This window comes from Pleurodeles waltl, chromosome 6 (assembly GCF_031143425.1).
Source record: "Pleurodeles waltl isolate 20211129_DDA chromosome 6, aPleWal1.hap1.20221129, whole genome shotgun sequence".
Classification (NCBI taxonomy): Eukaryota; Metazoa; Chordata; class Amphibia; order Caudata; family Salamandridae; genus Pleurodeles; species Pleurodeles waltl.
The window spans coordinates 1,542,582,418-1,542,600,269 of NC_090445.1; the positions used below are offsets into that span (position 1 = coordinate 1,542,582,418).

Consider the following 17,852-nt stretch of genomic DNA (forward strand, 5'->3'; position numbering starts at 1 on the left):
TGTGGGTTCTGTAGTTTGTCCTCGAAACCCCCCTCTAAACTGCGTTTTGCGAAATGTGCCTCTGCTCTGTGGGGAGTAGAGTGCGCCCATGGCTTTGGCCGTATCAGTGTCTTTTTTAAGTTTTTCGATAGCAGTGTCCACCTCCAGCCCAAACAACTGCTGTCCGTTAAAAGGCATATTCAGCACGGCTTGTTGTATTTCCGGCTTGAGTCCTGACGTACGCAACCATGCGTGTCTCCTTATGGATACTGCTGTATTTACTGTCCTAGTAGCTGTATCTGCTGTATCCATTGCTGACCGTATCTTATTATTTGAGATACTTTGTCCTTCCTCCACCACTTGTTGTGCCCTTTTCTGGAACTCCTTGGGTAAGTGTTCAATGAAATGTTGCATTTCGTCCCAATGAGCCCTATCATATCTTGCCAGCAGTGCCTGTGAGTTGGCAATACGCCATTGGTTGGCAGCTTGTGCTGCAACCCTTTTCCCACAGCGTCGAACTTGCGACTCTCCTTGTCTGGAGGTGGTGCGTCTCCTGAGGTGTGAGAGTTTGCTCTCTTGCGAGCTGCCCCCACTACCACAGAGTCTGGTGTTAATTGCTGCGTGATATATACAGGGTCTGTTGGTGGTGGCTTGTACTTTTTTTCCCCACTCTTGGAGTTATGGCCCTGCCCTTCACAGGCTCCTGAAACACCTGTTTGGATTGTTTTAGCATTCCGGGTAGCATAGGTAAGCTTTGGTATTGGCTATGAGTGGAGAATAGTGTATTAAACAAAAAGTCATCCTCAATAGGTTCTGCATGCAAGGTGACGTTATGAAATGCAGCTGCTCTTGACCCCACCTGTGTATAGGCTGTACTGTCCTCAGGTGGCGACGGCCTCGCTGGGTAACAGTCTGGGCTGTTATCTGACACTGGCGCATCATAAAGATCCCATGCGTCGGGATCATCCTGACTCATTCCAGTATGAGTTTGGGATTGCATCAGTGGTGGAGTGGCTACCGGTGATGTGTGCGTTGATGGTGGTGGGGATGGTGGCGGTGTTGTTTGTCTTGCTACCTTTGCCTGTGGCTGCTTGTCCTTTTCTTGAAAGGCAAGTCTTCTTTTCATCCTAATTGGGGAAGAGTACTTATCTTCCCTGTGTCCTTTTAGATGTGGAGCCTTCTCTGAGTGTAGTCTGGCTCCATTGACTGTAGTTCTTGTCCGAACTTATGTCCTTGCATTTGGGAGGACAGTCCCTGTTCCTCTGTGTAGGAACCTGATTTCGGTTCCGAGGCTGGATGTTTCGGAATGGAAACCTTTTCGGTAGCCTTTTTCGGCTCCGACGACACCTTTATTTTCGGCGTCCCGGTCTCTCGGTGCCGACTTGTTTCGGTGCCGCCCTCTCGTTGCCGAACTTGCTCGGACCCGCTGTCTCGGGCTCGAGTTTGCTGTGTGCCGGTATCTCGACCGGAGTCGGATGACTTCGACACATGCGTGCCCTTTTTCGGTGGCGATGGTCGGTCACCTATTTTTCGGGTTAAGCCATGGCCTGCTGGCGGTGGCGTCCCCTGGGCTTTTGTGGTCTTCTCGTGAGTTTTGTGTGTCGAAGTCTTACTCACGGTTTTAGGCGTCTCTTCGGGATCGAGCTCTTCCGAGTCCGACTCCTGGATGGAGAAGGTTTCTTCTTCCTCCTCCAAGTGTCTTTGTCCTGTCGGCGCCGACGCCATTTGCAGTCTTCTTGCTCTTCGGTCTCTTAGTGTCTTCCTCGACCGAAACGCTCGACAGGCTTCACAAGTATCTTCTCTGTGGTCTGGAGACAAACACAAGTTACAGACCAGGTGCTGATCTGTATAAGGATACTTGTTGTGACATTTGGGGCAGAAGCGGAATGGGGTCAGTTCCATCAGCCTTGAAGAGACACGTGGTCGGGCCGACCAGGCCCCGACGGGGGATCGAAAAAACCCGAAGGGCCACTGGAGCTCTTCAAAAGTCGGTGTCGATCTGTTGTAACTAACCCGATACCGAACGCAAACAATACCGTCGAATTTTCCGAGATTTTAACTATCTTTCCGAACTGAAACACGGAGCGAAAAGGAACACGTCCGAACCCGATGGCGGAAAAAAAACAATCTAAGATGGAGTCGACGCCCATGCGCAATGGAGTCGAAATGGGAGGAGTCCCTCGATCTCGTGACTCGAAAAGACTTCTTCGAAGAAAAACAACTTGTAACACTCCGAGCCCAACACTAGATGGTGGGATGTGCAAAGCATGTGTATCTGCAGCTACACATGCCATCGAACATATATATATATATATATATATATATATATATATATATATATATACATACATACATACATATATATTTTGTTTCAGTTTTTCTCATGTTAGCAAAATAAATGTTAAAAACATTCCGATGGTAGCGGAAAATCTAAAAAAGAAAAAAAAAAAAAAAGAAAAGGCTTGCTATATAATCGTACTTGGTTTGACTAGGAACGTCACAATGAAGTGTGCCTTACCTACTTCCTCGAATACCACAGGCGGGATATGATCTGAACCCCAACCCCTCAGGCTCAAAGATAATCGCACTACACACCAGCAGTCCTGAGCCACGTCATAGGCAAGGGGCTTGACATGGAGGGCCACAATCTCACGGACCTCTCAATCTAGAAAAGGTGAAGCTCCTTCTCGAACTTGACGGTCCAAGAGTCCGGGAATAGGCTCTTCCTATTCACCTTTGATATTGAGATTAGCAAATGTTGCCTCCTACAGACATGTTTTATTTTTATCTCACTGCATCTTGTTTGTGGAAAAAATACGTAAAAAGTGTTTCCGTGATCGTGCACACGTGCGGATATATTGGGGTGTTAATGGACAGGGCACTTGGTAGTGCAGTGTTTATATCCTTCACAAGTCTGCGTGCTGCAATGCTTGTTTTATCATTGGGATTTATTAGTATTAAAACCTTTACCTTACTTTGGTTAGCATACTCATTTGATTTTATTTTTTTAACAGAAAGTACAAATAAAACAAGATGAACCAAACATCGAGTAGGCACGGTTGGTTTAAAAAGATAAAAGAATCGTCAGGGACCCTGCACAACTTGCTCGAATATCAGCAAAGATTCAATGATGGAACCAACTAAGTTTCACTTTCTGATTGATCTGATAACCTCATAAATAAAGTAAACATGATCCGATTTCAATCTGGCAATTTACATCTCTTATGCAATCAAAAAAATAAAATATGATATGGCTCACACGAGTAATATATTTTTATTAATTGGAAGAGGTTGACATTAGATTTTATATTTTATTTTACATCAAAGTGCACTCATTGGGGGGTGAATAGCCAATGCTCAAGATGGCCACTCAACCCCAGGTCGGGGCCAAAGATCAAGATGACCACGGTTTACACAGGCACTGGGGCGATGACTTTCTCATGTCACCCAAGTAAGTTTCTCAGCTGGTGTGACTGGACATGGGTCGTGGGAGGGCCTGCTTGGCATTGGTGAGGCGAAGGAGCATCAAGTGGGTAGATGCACAGCCTTGAATGTTGATTCCCCCCCATACCCCCCCCCCCCCCACCCCCAATAGGTTACGGAAGGCAATTGTTCCATGTTCCCCAGTATATCCAACAGAATGCTGAATGAGCCATGCCTTTAAGAGATGTGGTGGAAGGCATGTTGTGCTCCCAGGCTCATCGGTCTGGGGAGGCATGGGAAAAAGTATACAGAAGTATGAGAGGGAGGGGACACGGCTGAGCCCCGTGGCATATCTGAATCCAGGGAAAGAGTGGAATACAGCTGCATAGGGCTGCACTTAAGGGAGGGGCATGTTTAAGGAGTAGGTATCTTCAAGGCCCTATGAGATGGCCCCATACATATTGGGATGCACTTGCCTGTGGGATATGATCACTTTACACTCATCTCACAACCTGTAGGTCGTCCTCATGGACAATAAAAAGCACTAAAGGATCAGCCCAGCTCGGTAACTGCAGTGCTGGACAATACATTAAAGAGGCAAGAAATCCAATAAGAGTTCTTTAAACCCTCTATGAGGATAGAGGGAGGGTCCAAAGGAGAGAGATGAAGAGCTCTTCTAGAACCCTGATTTAACCAAAGGCTGGCAGATGCTCCTTCACTCAGCATCTGATCTAAATCAGAAATCTGGGAAGACTGAAGTACCTGTAAAAGCAGAACAAGACAAACTAGAGGGCCTAACAGGATGGGGTTTGAAAGTGAAATAGGTTGTAAGGATGAGGTCCTCCCAGATGTCCCAAATGAAGTCATTATAATGGGCCTGATGACATTATGACCCTGCAAACTTTAAAAACTGTTCCGTAAGCAATCTGGTGAAGCTGGATATGAATACTGAATTTCTGGTTAACATGGGGTTTTAGAGCTATCATCATTTGATGCACACGCTATTAGTCCAGAGAGTAATGGTGGAAGTGATGAAGAACTTACAGGGGTCTCAGGAAAGGAGAAGATGCTAAGACCTAACATGCCTATGAAGGACCATGGAGAGACTCTAGTCAACAATGAAACAGTAAAGGTGGTCTTCAGCTCCACCAACCCAGAGTGTGTTTTTCATCCTGACATACACAAAAAACCTGCATGGTTTAAAGGGGAGTCCTCTTGTGCTCTTCCTGAAATATTTCCACACATGCTGGCCAGGAAAAGGGAACTCACGAAGGACCAGAGAACCAAAGGGATAGAGACCAAACTTGGGTATCCAGTCAAACAAAAATGATCTCTCTTGCGGTGCAGCTTTGTCTCTCCTCACACGAAATCACCTACAGCCTTTGCAGAGGGACTGTCTAAGAGTGAAGGATGACTTTCAGTGTGGTTATTTTCCACAGCGGGATCAGGGAACTCGGTTAAGATGACACGCATACAGGTCCGATGAAGCGGAGAACAGGAAGGATTGAGATTAAGATGGTCTAAACAGGCTGTTGAAAAATTCATTTTGTTCACTTTGTTCTCTGTTCTCAAGGCTCACTCGAGCTGTAGTAATTTCCCACTTATTAGAAAGGCTTCTGTAGTCAGTCAAAAAAATGCATCTGCACTTATGTAAGAATAACTTGGCCAACACTGTCAACATAAGAAATTGTTTCTACTGGTGACTTAATTAAACTAAGCTTATTTAACTGCTGGATATATTAAAGATGATTTAAACAAATGAAAGGACTGTACTGCAAACACTGACAAGTGATCAAATGCCAGACGTGTTGATCGCTAGAACGTTGCCATCTTTAGAAATTAAATTGTCAAGAATTCATTCTTGTTCAGCTTTCACTTGCGATATCACCTTCTAACCCTGCATGGAAGGCCTGGCAATAACACAACCAAGCACTGATAAACACTGACGAAGCAATCCCATTTATAGTTAGAGTAATGATTTATTGACCCCACTAGACCCTTGCCACAGGAAGAAAAGTAACTTAACATACATATTGTAAAGAACAATTGGGTTACTCACCACAGAGTCGGTGAAGGGACTTCTCAGAGTAGGTGTCCCTGTCACACCCTTTCCCAATGTGGCTGGTTTCTAGCTCCACATTTGCTTGTATTGAAGTGATGGGTTCATCACATGTTTCCAGATGCATGCTGGGAAATAAAGCCAAGGAACCAGTGCCTGGCTCATACTCTATCCGTTTGCTCCAACCTGCAATTGTCCAGCAGAGATTAAAAAAAAGACGTGAAAGGTGGTGCTCAAGAGCCAAGGGTAGTTGGAAGGGCACAGTTAATGAAGAGAAGAGGATTACATATGCATGGGTAAAAACTGAATGGAGCATAAGGCAAATTAAAGTATAAGCATAAAAACAAGTGATCTGAAATGGATGAGTGCACAACAGTGGTGGCCAATGGTGACTCGAAGGAACATTAGAAATGGAGGTTTTGATGAATCTAGGGGGGAAGTGGTAATACTGTGGAAGAAAGGCGATGACGTTGGGGAGAAAATTGGGGTATATTTATGCTTACCTTGCCAGCCGGGCTTGCATGTAGGTTTAATGTTTATTTTCACTAGCACATCTTCGGTGGCCCTTTTGTTCCCACAGTCGTAAGCAGTGACCGTGAGCTTGTACAGTCGCTCCTTGCCATAGTTCAGTTTTTCTGTGTTCTTAATGAAGCCTGTGTAACACAGAAGAAAAGATTTGAAACTTGGAAAGGTATGGCTTTCAGCACACTCCTCCTAGTGTGATATTTTTAATTTTAAATGAATCGAACAAAAGAGTAACATCAATTTAAAAACCAACCATGGTAAAAGTTTTTAATTTTTTCCCCTTTTTAAAAAAAAAAAAAAACAAAAGGAGGAAAATGGGTCTCAGAACATGCACCCTCATTGGAATTATATGGCGCTATTGTAGAAGGCATCTTCATTTGCTCGAAGTGTAGTGCTGACACAGTTAAAGGCAGTGTTTTCTGATGTCCCACTTTGAGAAAGGATTTTACACCAGGATAAACAGTTAAGACATTAGCAGATATTTAGTAGGTAAGCAGAATGTTTATTAATTCAAAGACATGATGTGGAATGATGCTGCAGCCTTTATGGCGACTCAGTTATTCCATCCTCTTGGCTCTCCTGCTTTATTTACAGTGGAGTATACAGCCGATCCCCCCACCCCCACCATAAAGGGAAGTAGCAACATCTACGCACCATGAGGGACTAGATCATATGCAGGCACAAAACTAGTCAGTGTAAAAGAGTAAAAGCAACAATTCCCTTGTTAAAGAATAAAGGCAGCCTAGGGTTTGCACTCATCTGATGGCTGAGGATGTGGCAAGAGGGTGTTGATAATTGAAGTGAATGTACAGATTAGGAGTAATAGAGTCATTTAAGTGTAACTGTGTCAAGTAAGAGGAGACTGTACAATTTTGCAGGAAAAGATGTGTCACACGTTGATCTCCACGAAAAACGCTCAATGCCTCATGTACAGTTCTTATGGTAACAGTTTCTCTGCTCTCCTTTTCTCCCTGCTCCATATGTGCTACCAAGACCCTCTCTATGGACTCGTGACAGGTTTCTCTTTTCCCACATTTATTTCCTTTGCCCTGCTATTACTGTCCCTACAGTGCGTCATGGACTTCATAGGCCTATTTTCTGAAGGCTCCCTTCACAGAATATGCGCCTCAGTTGGCCTTTCTCACTCTAAGTTCCCAAAGAGCTTGCCGGTGTCTGCCACAGTCAAGCTGCATTCAGCATTTTGGGCATCACCTGGCATATGATAATTTTGCAATCAGATCTGAACGAAGGATTAGATAATTACCTGTAATCCTAGTTCTCTTCCAGGGGAATTCTCATTGAAGTCATAAGTACTGAATATTCCCACCTACATGCAGGGACCCTGGAGCACACATTATATATATATATGCCATAAAATGTTTCACCAAATTTTTATAGATATAGATATAGATACACACGCACAAATATACATACATCTATGCAGCCTATATTAAAGGCTAAAAATGCCTAATTTACATTGAGTTTTTCTTTATAAAACAATCCCACCAGACGCACGCATTTCTGTAAATCAGAAAAGAGAGAGCATATAGTGCAAACATTGAAAACTGAAAAGAAATCCACAGGCATTGTTAGCCAATAAGCTGCATTAAAGCATGAAGATAGAATACTGGCACCGTGCCTTTAAGACCTCCAGGATCTCCTGTATCCCGTCATACCCCAAAGTTAAGTTAGGTGACAGTTAGGTCAGTTCTTTTTTTACAGTAATATGCAGAAAAGGACTCAGCTGTGTATTGACTGCTCTATGCAAGATTCGTCTGGGGAGGTGGGTGGGTTTGCTTCTGACTTCTATGAGGATTCCCCTGAAAGAGAACGACGATTACTGGCAAGTACCTTATCTTTTCTCTTCCAGGGGATCCTCTTCAAGTCATAAGCACTGAATAGAGTAGCAAGCCCATCCTACATCCCTGCAGACGAAGAAAGAGCAAGCAAAAAGCAGTTGGCATTTTTATTTAAAGAGGTTTATTAAGGAGGTCTGACCTACTTGGGTGTCTGTCTTAGTATCTGAAGCTAGACAGTGCCTTGTGAAAGTATGGTCTGATCGCGAAATGGCAGCCTTGCAGATTTCAGAGATGGGGACACTTTTTAGTAGGGCTCCTGTTGCTGCCTTGCCTCTTGCAGAGTAGGGTTTGGGGACTTGGCAGACAGTTGCTTGTTGGCCAACTGGTAAGTGAACATAATGCAAGAAACTATCCATCTGGAAATGGTTGGTTTAGAGGAGGGGATGCTCGTCCTCATAGGGCCATAATTCACTAACAGTTGGTCAGACTGTCTGAGGTCTTTATTCTTGTCCATATAAAAACTTCAGTACTCTCTTCAGATCTAAAGAGTATAATGGTCCTTCTCCTGGTGTGGACAGATTAGGAAAGAACGTGGGGATTGAAATTGTCTGGTTAATGTGGAGATCGGACACCACCTTGGGAAGGAAACTAGGGTGAGTTCTCATCACTACCGTCTTGGCACTAACACTGTGTAAAGATTTTTGGCACAAAGGGTTTGTATCTCGTGGACTCTTTGTGTTGAAGTGACAGCAACAAAAACAAGCATTTGCAATGCACTAAGGTCTAGCATTTGTCGGAGTTACAACTGTTTACAGTTGTAAACTCCCAACCGGATTTTCCCTGCATTAAAAGAAAAAAAACAGCGCAATCGCGCTGTACACTTTACCGGCAAAAGTGCATTAATGAAGCGCTCGACTTCTGCCCAGCGAGACCGCACTCCAAAAACAGAGGAAAAAGTAGTCCACAACCCCAACGAGCCTTGCATATTTTCCGTACTTGGTCGCTGCGCTCGAGGAGGGCTAACCACGGAAAAGGCATGACGTATGCGTGCCTTCCACTAATAAAAAGAACCAGATTCTAACAGGCAAGCCAACTTGCCAATGAAAGACACAGACGTGACGTCGACGGGGCTCCGAGTCCTTTTCTAATATCTTAAGCGTCTCGCTAGCGATACTCATGCGCTAGCGCATGAGACGCAGGCTCGACCCTAAAAAGCAGTCTTCCAGGTAAGATGCTGCAATGAAGCCTTATGTATAGGTACAAAAGGTGTACCAATGATTTTTTAAATTACCACATTCAACTTCCAAGGCGGAGAGGGGGAACATACAGGTGGGAACAACTTTTTAGTTCTTCTAGGAAATCTTTAACTACAGGTACTTGGAAAAATGACATCTGAGTAAGCAATTTTCTATAAGCAGTAATCACTGCCAGATGCACCTTAACAGAGGAAAACTGTAAACCAGATTAAGCTAGATGACGGAGATAGGGTAATACTACCTCCTCCTAACCTATAATTGAGTTGAAATGATTCTGGATACACCACATTTAGAACATTTTCCATTTGAAAGAATAAGAGCTTCTGGTCAATAGTCTTTTCGACTCTGAGAATATTCATGCATTCCTGAGGAAGGCCTAATTGTCAATACTGCAGGAATTCAGGATCCATGCTGTTAATTGCAGCAAGGGAAGGTTGGGGGTTGACTATCTTCCAACTGAACTTGGAGAGGAGATCCGGTCTGCATGGCAATCTCCTGTGTGGTGTTTCCGATAGGTGCAGAAGATTTGGGTATCACCACTGGCAGGGCCATTCTGGGGCTAGCAGGATTATTCTGGTCCTGGTTCTGTATAGTTTGCTGAGGACTGCTGATATCAGAGGAATGTGAGAAAACGTATACAGAAATACCCCAGACAAGTTGATCAAAAGGGCATTCCCCTTTTTTCCCTGTCGGTAGAACCAGGATGTGCAGTTTGAGCATTTTTGGTTTGCTTCGTCTGCAAATAGGTCTACTTGAAGCTGTCCCCATTCTTGAAAGATCTCTTACGAGGTTGTCGTGCAGTATCCAGTCGTGAGAGTCTGAAGTTTCGGCTTAGAGAGCAAGCGTCATGTACTGGACTAAGGGCAGATGAATCGCCAAGATGGTCAGTTTCCTCGCTATGAGCCAGTGGCAAGTGGCCTGTGCTTCAATGATAAGGGGTGGGAACGTGTGCCCTCTTGTTTGTTCATATAGTGCATCGTGGTCATGTTGTCAGTTCGGATGAGGAGTGCACTGGTTTGGATGGATGGGTAGAAAGACTCGAGGGCTAAGTGTACTGTCCGTAACTCCAGCACGTTTATGTGGTGTTCTTGCTCCTTGGACAACCACAGGCCCTGCATCTATAGGGCACCCATGTGAGCACCCCAGCCCTGGAGGGACTTATCTATGATGATTGGGTAGGAGTGTCCTGGTGCCCACCATGGGATTGACACTTGCGCAGCCAGAGATAGGATGATCTTGGTGTCACAATGGTCTTTGAATTGATCCCAATGATCCTCTAGATTCTGCTGCAAAGGTCTTATGTGGGGCCCTGCACTGGGGACAATAAAGATACAGGACGCCATGGATCCCAGAAGAGACCCCACTTGCCTGGCTGATGGGTGAGTGGTGTGAAGGAGTTGGCACACTTCCTTGCTATTGATGATAGTCTCTCCTCCGAAGGACACGCTTTTGTGACCTTTGTGTCCAGTGTTGCACCTAGTAAGTGTATCCTTTTAGTTGGGACTAGGATGGATTTTTCAAGATTGATCTGCAGGCCTAACAACTGAAGGATATCGATGGAGATCTGATAATAATCACTCGTTAGCTCTGGGGAGGAGCTTTTTACCAGCCAGTCATCTAACTATAGGTAGACGAAGATGTCTTACTTTCTCAGTGCTGCCGCTACAACAACCATGCACTTTGAAAACATTTGGGGTGCCGACTTCAGTCATAACAGAAGCACCCTCTACTGGTAATGTTTGGATGCCACCTTCAACCTTATGAACTTCTGGTGCTTCTTGGCGATTGGAATGTGGAAGTACACATCTTTGACTTGATGGAACCTATCCAATCCTCCTGATTGAGCTGCAGGTATATTTGAACGAGAGCCAGTATTCAAAATGTTTCCTTCCTTATCTGTTTGTTGAGTAGAGGTAAGTCGAGGATGGGTCTGAAGTCTGCATTTGGACCTTTTTCCTTTATATGAAAATAAAGTGAATATACTCCTACTTCCCTTTGAGAGAATGGAACCTCCTTGATTGCCTTGTTGCAAAGTAGAGCAGAGACTTCACACAGCAGGCGCTTTAGCTGGTGACAAGTTTGTTTTGGAGGTGGAACACTCTGAGGAGGGGGCTTGAATCGAAGTGAATAGCCATTCTCAACAATATTTAAGACCCATTTGTCGCTGGTGATGGTGCGCCACTAGCTGAGATGGTTAATGATACTCCTCCGGCCACCACCCCCCTCCACCAGAGTGGGTAACAGTGATGGAGGAAGTGAGACCGCATGGTTTAGTTGGCTTCTTAGAAGTGCCTGGGGTGTGGTGAGTGGTTCCTCGTATAAACGCTGGTATGTGGCTCTGGTATTGAGCCCTGGCGGACTGATGGTGGTGAGCGAGGGGTTTGAACTCTCTGATGGGGGTGTGTGGGGGGGGGGGGGGGAGACCCCGGTCATACTGTCAGTACCGGCGACGGAATTCCTTTTTTTCTAATTCCACTGCTTTAAGGGTATCCTATTCAGTCTTCATTTTAGACATTTTGTCATCTGTGTGGTAGCCAAATAAGTTCCCGGTAAAATAAAGATTCAAGGTGCACTACAGCACCTCTGGTTTAAGGCCTGTGATTCTAACCCATGATGTACGTATGGACCAAATGCCATGCGTGTAGCCATGTGCCACTAGGTCAGAACCATCCGCAGCTGCACTAATTATTTGATTCGTGACCACGCCTCCTCCTTGCAGGATTTCCTCATAATCCTATCTACCTTCCCTTGGGAGTCTGTCCCCAAATCGTGCAAGCGAATCCCAGAGAGATCTAATATAGCATCCTAGTAACACTGTAGCACTAGAGACTTTCATGAAGGAGGCTGATGTGCTACACATCTTCCTGCCCAAGAAATCCATCTGTTGCTTTCCTTGTTTGGTGGGAATGATGCAGGAGCTGCAATAGCTTAAGTCTTCTTTGCTGCTACGATAATTACAGAATCTGGTGGATGATCAGCTCGTAGGAATAAGCAGTCTTGCTCGGGAGCCTTATATTTCTTCAAGATTCTGGCTGGGCCCGATCAAATGGAGGCTGGTGTTAGAAAAGTGTTCATTGCTGGCTGGAGAAGCCATAGGACCAGTGGATACAAGGGTCTTGAAAAGGCCTTATGATGCAGTGTCTCAAAGACGACTGATGAGGTCGCCATGGGAGTTGGAATGTCAATGTTCAACTTATTAGCTCCCCTGACTAACACCTCATTGAATGTGTTCAGATCATCTATCGGGGGTATTCTCACAGGTGGATTATCTCTACAGGTTGGGAAGTAATTCCTCTTCGATGATCCCACAGATGTTGACCATGCAGGCGATCTACATTCATGGTGGTGAAGGTGTGGTAGATGTTTGTCTGGATCTGCCTTGCTATCTACTTCTTGACCGTCTTCTGAGTCTGTGTCTGAGAATCTTCTCTATAGGCCTCGTAGCTGGCTGTGCCAGAAAGCTGGTTTCTAGCAAATGTGCCAGAGGCGTCCTGGGGCATGGGGTTGCTTTCAGAGACTGTGTCCTCAGGGAAGACCTTATAGGAGACACTGTACATGAGACCAGCAAGTCAGGACTTCCTGAAAAGGACCAGCAGTGTACCCTCCCAATGTCTGTCTTCGTGTAGAGGAGTAAGAAGAAGCTACTGACTGACAAACTGAAGCAGCCCTCTGGGAAACAGGACCAGTCTCTGGTTCAGGATGTCTCATTGCGGAACGATGAGATGGTGTCCGCGATGGTGGTCTTATTGTTGTTTCACAATGCCTGGGTAATGAAAAAGCAGTTAGTGATGATTGGTGCCTTGCTGGCGTCAATGGGAAAAACATAGAAGATGGCGGCCTGAGGCCTTCTCGATATCGTACGGTGTCTGGTTGCAGTCGACGGAGACCACTGCCTCAACGTCATTCAGCACCCAGTTACTGCCAACTTACTTACCTTGACGTCTGGTTGCCACTGGTGATCCTTGTCTCGACATCGAACAGCGCCTGGTTGCCATGGACTGATCCTTGCCTCGATGTCAAACTGCGTCTGGATACGTCGACGGAGACTGTCCTCTCGATAGTGAGCGACAGGGAGTGGTAGTCATCGTGTGCCTTGATGTTGAACTGCAAATTGGTACTTGATTCGACGTTGACCGAAGGGACAATGGTTTTGATGGCTTGCGGTGTTTTGTCATCATTGACTTGGGAGGCCCACGAAGTCTGTCATTCTCGCTTCAACTACGATACTCTCAACATCGACAGAGAACAAACCGGTATCTTACTACCTCTAGAAATTGATTTTGTTTCCCTCTTCTGTTGTCTTTCAGGAGATCTGCCTATGGGAGGGTTGTGAATAGAACCAGGTCCCTTAGAGGTGGTTGGAAGGGGTCACTGTTTTTCCAGTTCAAGTTTTCCATCTCTGCTGAAGGGCATGGAGACGCATCTTCTCTCTGTCCTAAAAGGTTCTTTTTGAGAGTTTTTGGCAGTGATGGCATGACTCAGGTTGGTGGGTGACGAGGAGAATGCAGACTTAATGGGGGTCTGTTGGTGCCTTTTTAGCACAGGCTGGAAACTTTACGCATAGGAAATGCATTTTTGACAGGAAAAAATTAAAATCTATGTCACACCAGAAAACGTTTTTCTCTCACTCTATAAGTGAAAAGACATCAAGTGAAGCAGAAAAAAAAAAAAAGTAGTGTAGTGAAGTAATTTTTTTAACTAAAATTCAAAAAGAGAGCTAAATGCTCCAAGATCCTCACTGAAGGAGCCGGAAAAAGTTACTGACTTCTCACCTAACTGTACCTTTAGGGCATGATGGGATACCAGAGGTCTTAAAGGCACAGTGCCAGTATTCTTTAATTATGCTTTAAGCAGCCTATTGGCTAACAACGCCTGTGCATTTCCTTGCAGTTTTTTCTTCAATAAAATCTGAGTTAGCACTCTATGCTGTCCTTTTTCTGCATTACAGAAATGCAGAGTCTGGCGAGATGTTTAATAACGAAAAACTCAATGTAAATTACTAATTTCAAGCCTTTAATATGGGCTGCATAGATAGATATATATATCTATATCTATATTTACATACATATACACTTTTCCAAAATTTCTAGGTAAACATTTTTATGCTACACATATATACATTTAATGTGTGGTCTGGGGTCCCAGCACATAAGTGGGTATACTCAATGCTTAAGACTTTGGTGAGGATCCCCTGGAACAGAACATTTTGCTCTTAGGGGTGCTACTGAGTGCTTCCAGGTGATTACATTAAGTAATCAAAAAGCTAAATAACACTTCTCATCCTCAAAAAAAGATTTCCTTTCATTTTCAAGGGAAACTTGACCTGGCACAATGTAGAAATTATGCATAAAGCAGAATGAAAACAAAACCCTCATTCTCAATTAATCTGTCTCAAGCGATTAAGAACAGCCCAAACCTCGCCAAGTCAAGTAAAATGCAAGCAGCATTTGGATATGTTGAAGTCTCTTAGAAGATGTTGTGGGCAATCCAGAGTTGGTAGAATTGCATATATAGATAAAGTGCAACGTTTTTCGGCATCACGATTTTGTGATTAACATATTTTTTTAGTTTTTTTTTTTTTAAAGGGTAGCGTCTTACATAAAGCTACGTAAAAAATAGCAATTCTTCGAACTATAGAAAACGTGATTAACTAAGGAAAGGCTGGAGTCCACTAAGACACTTCGGTTTCTCACAATTTCAACGGAAGAAGGCACATACCTATTGAGTTAGGCCTCCGGGATTTGATCTAGCTGTTAAGGGTACTATGTGTAAAAAAAATAAACAAAAAAAATTAAATAAAAACAATTAGTCTTAGAGGAGTGTAGTTTGAAGGTGTTTGTTATTCGTCCACCAGTGCACAATTTCTTCTGCCTGAGGGAGACACTTGGTGTCAAGGTCTGCACCTGGCTCCACTTGAAGAGATGGATGTCGTCCAACTGCATGAAGGACAAATCCACTCTATGCCATCAATGAGGTAGATTTGTAATGCACCAGCTGAACAAGAGTGACCACTTAAGAAGTCCGAAGGGACTGATCTGTGCACTGACATGCAGCAAACACCAAAGATTTTTCAGACAGAAAAATATGCCTGCTATGCTGGTTGACACATGACCTATGTCAAATGTAGTTTACTAGCCTACCAGCATCACATCAATGGCATAGTCTCCTTCCAATCACAGTGCTCACCTTGTCCAGAAGGTAGGAGTTAAGTAACTCTGCACTCAGGCTGGGTTTAAACCTAGCCCGAAGAGAGTACATGAGTGAATGGGTTTCTGCCAAACTCTTGAAACTGCATTTTTTCAACACTCTCTAGCTCCTTAGCTGCCTATGTTAATAGAGATATAGAAAAGAAATTGGCAGGATAACACAATAGTAAGTTTTTTCCATTCATGAGCAGTGTGGTGACTGCGGTTTAGTCAGTAGGTACTACTCTCTGCTCAGGAAGCTATTCTCAATCCTCAACAGGGAAGGGGTGAATAAAGTGTAAAAATGGCAGAAATCAAGCATTAGGCTAGCTTGTTACCAGGATCTTATCACATTTATAATGCAAGTTGTAAGGAAATGCCTCCTTGGCATGGTTGCCCCCTGACTTTTTGCCTTTGCTGATGCTAGGTTTACAATTGAAAGTGTGCTGAGGCCTGCTAACCAGGCCCCAGCACCAGTGTTCTTTCCCTAACCTGTACTTTTGTATCCACAATTGGCAGACCCTGGCATCCAGATAAGTCCCTTGTAACTGGTACTTCTAGTACCATGGGCCCTGATGCCAAGGAAGGTCTCTAAGGGCTGCAGCATGTCTTATGCCACCCTGGAGACCTCTCACTCAGCACAGACACACTGCTTGCCAGCTTGTGTGTGCTAGTGAGGACAAAACGAGTAAGTCGACATGGCACTCCCCTCAGGGTGCCATGCCAGCCTCTCACTGCCTATGCAGTATAGGTAAGCCACCCCTCTACCAGGCCTTACAGCCCTAAGGCAGGGTGCACTATACCATAGGTGAGGGTACCAGTGCATGAGCATGGTACCCCTACAGTGTCTAAACAAAACCTTAGACATTGTAAGTGCAGGGTAGCCATAAGAGTATATGGTCTGGGAGTCTGTCAAGCACGAACTCCACAGCACCATAATGGCTACACTGAAAACTGGGAAGTTTGGTATCAAACTTCTCAGCACAATAAATGCACACTGATGCCAGTGTACATTTTATTGTAAAATACACCACAGAGGGCACCTTAGAGGTGCCCCCTGAAACTTAACCGACTGTCTGTGTAGGCTGACTAGTTCTAGCAGCCTGCCACAAACCGAGACATGTTGCTGGCCCCATGGGGAGAGTGCCTTTGTCACTCTGAGGCCAGTAACAAAGCCTGCACTGGGTGGAGATGCTAACACCTCCCCCAGGCAGGAATTGTCACACCTGGCGGTGAGCCTCAAAGGCTCCCCTCCTTTGTGCCAACCCAGCAGGACACTCCAGCTAGTGGAGTTGCCCGCCCCCTCCGGCCAGGCCCCCACTTTTGGCGGCAAGGCCGGAGAAGATAATGAGAAAAACAAGGAGGAGTCACTGGCCAGTCAGGACAGCCCCTAAGGTGTCCTGAGCTGAGGTGACTCTAACTTTTAGAAATCCTCCATCTTGCAGATGGAGGATTCCCCCAATAGGGTTAGGATTGTGACCCCCTCCCCTTGGGAGGAGGCACAAAGAGGGTGTACCCACCCTCAGGGCTAGTAGCCATTGGCTACTAACCCCCCAGACCTAAACACGCCCTTAAATTTAGTATTTAAGGGCTACCCTGAACCCTAGAAAATTAGATTCCTGCAACTACAAGAAGAAGGACTGCCTAGCTGAAAACCCCTGCAGCGGAAGACCAGAAGACGACAACTGCCTTGGCTCCAGAAACTCACCGGCCTGTCTCCTGCCTTCCAAAGATCCTGCTCCAGCGACGCCTTCCAAAGGGACCAGCGACCTCGACATCCTCTGAGGACTGCCCCTGCTTCGAAAAGACAAGAAACTCCCGAGGACAGCGGACCTGCTCCAAGAAAAGCTGCAACTTTGTTTCCAGCAGCTTTAAAGATCCCTGCAAGCTCCCCGCAAGAAGCGTGAGACTTGCAACACTGCACCCGGCGACCCCGACTCGGCTGGTGGAGATCCGACGCCTCAGGAGGGACCCCAGGACTACTCTGATACTGTGAGTACCAAAACCTGTCCCCCCTGAGCCCCCACAGCGCCGCCTGCAGAGGGAATCCCGAGGCTTCCCCTGACCGCGACTCTTTGAATCCTAAGTCCCGACACCTGGGAGAGACCCTGCACCCGCAGCCCCCAGGACCTGAAGGACCGGACTTTCACTGGAGAAGTGACCCCCAGGAGTCCCTCTCCCTTGCCCAAGTGGAGGTTTCCCCGAGGAACCCCCCCCTTGCCTGCCTGCAGCGCTGAAGAGATCCCGAGATCTCTCATAGACTAACATTGCGAACCCGACGCTTGTTTCTACACTGCACCCGGCCGCCCCCGCGCCGCTGAGGGTGAAATTTCTGTGTGGGCTTGTGTCCCCCCCGGTGCCCTACAAAACCCCCCTGGTCTGCCCTCCGAAGACGCGGGTACTTACCTGCAAGCAGACCGGAACCGGGGCACCCCCTTCTCTCCATTCTAGCCTATGCGTTTTGGGCACCACTTTGAACTCTGCACCTGACCGGCCCTGAGCTGCTGGTGTGGTGACTTTGGGGTTGCTCTGAACCCCCCAACGGTGGGCTACCTGGGACCAAGAACTAAGCCCTGTAAGTGTCTTACTTACCTGGTTAACCTAACTAATACTTACCTCCCCTAGG

General features: G+C 45.7%; 1 protein-coding gene across 4 annotated transcripts in view; it reads right to left on the reverse strand.

Moving 5' to 3' along the window:
- The window catches only part of CLSTN1 (calsyntenin 1), a 392,368-nt gene that overhangs the window by 188,226 nt on the left and 186,290 nt on the right, over positions 1 to 17,852 (reverse strand). For all 4 annotated transcript variants that reach the window (XM_069241167.1, XM_069241166.1, XM_069241170.1 and 1 more), the window contains 2 exons: positions 5,965 to 6,114; positions 5,462 to 5,647 (listed from right to left, as the gene is read on the reverse strand). In XM_069241167.1, the coding sequence (XP_069097268.1) occupies positions 5,462 to 5,647; positions 5,965 to 6,114 (336 nt within the window). The remainder of the gene's footprint in view (positions 1 to 5,461; positions 5,648 to 5,964; positions 6,115 to 17,852) is intronic.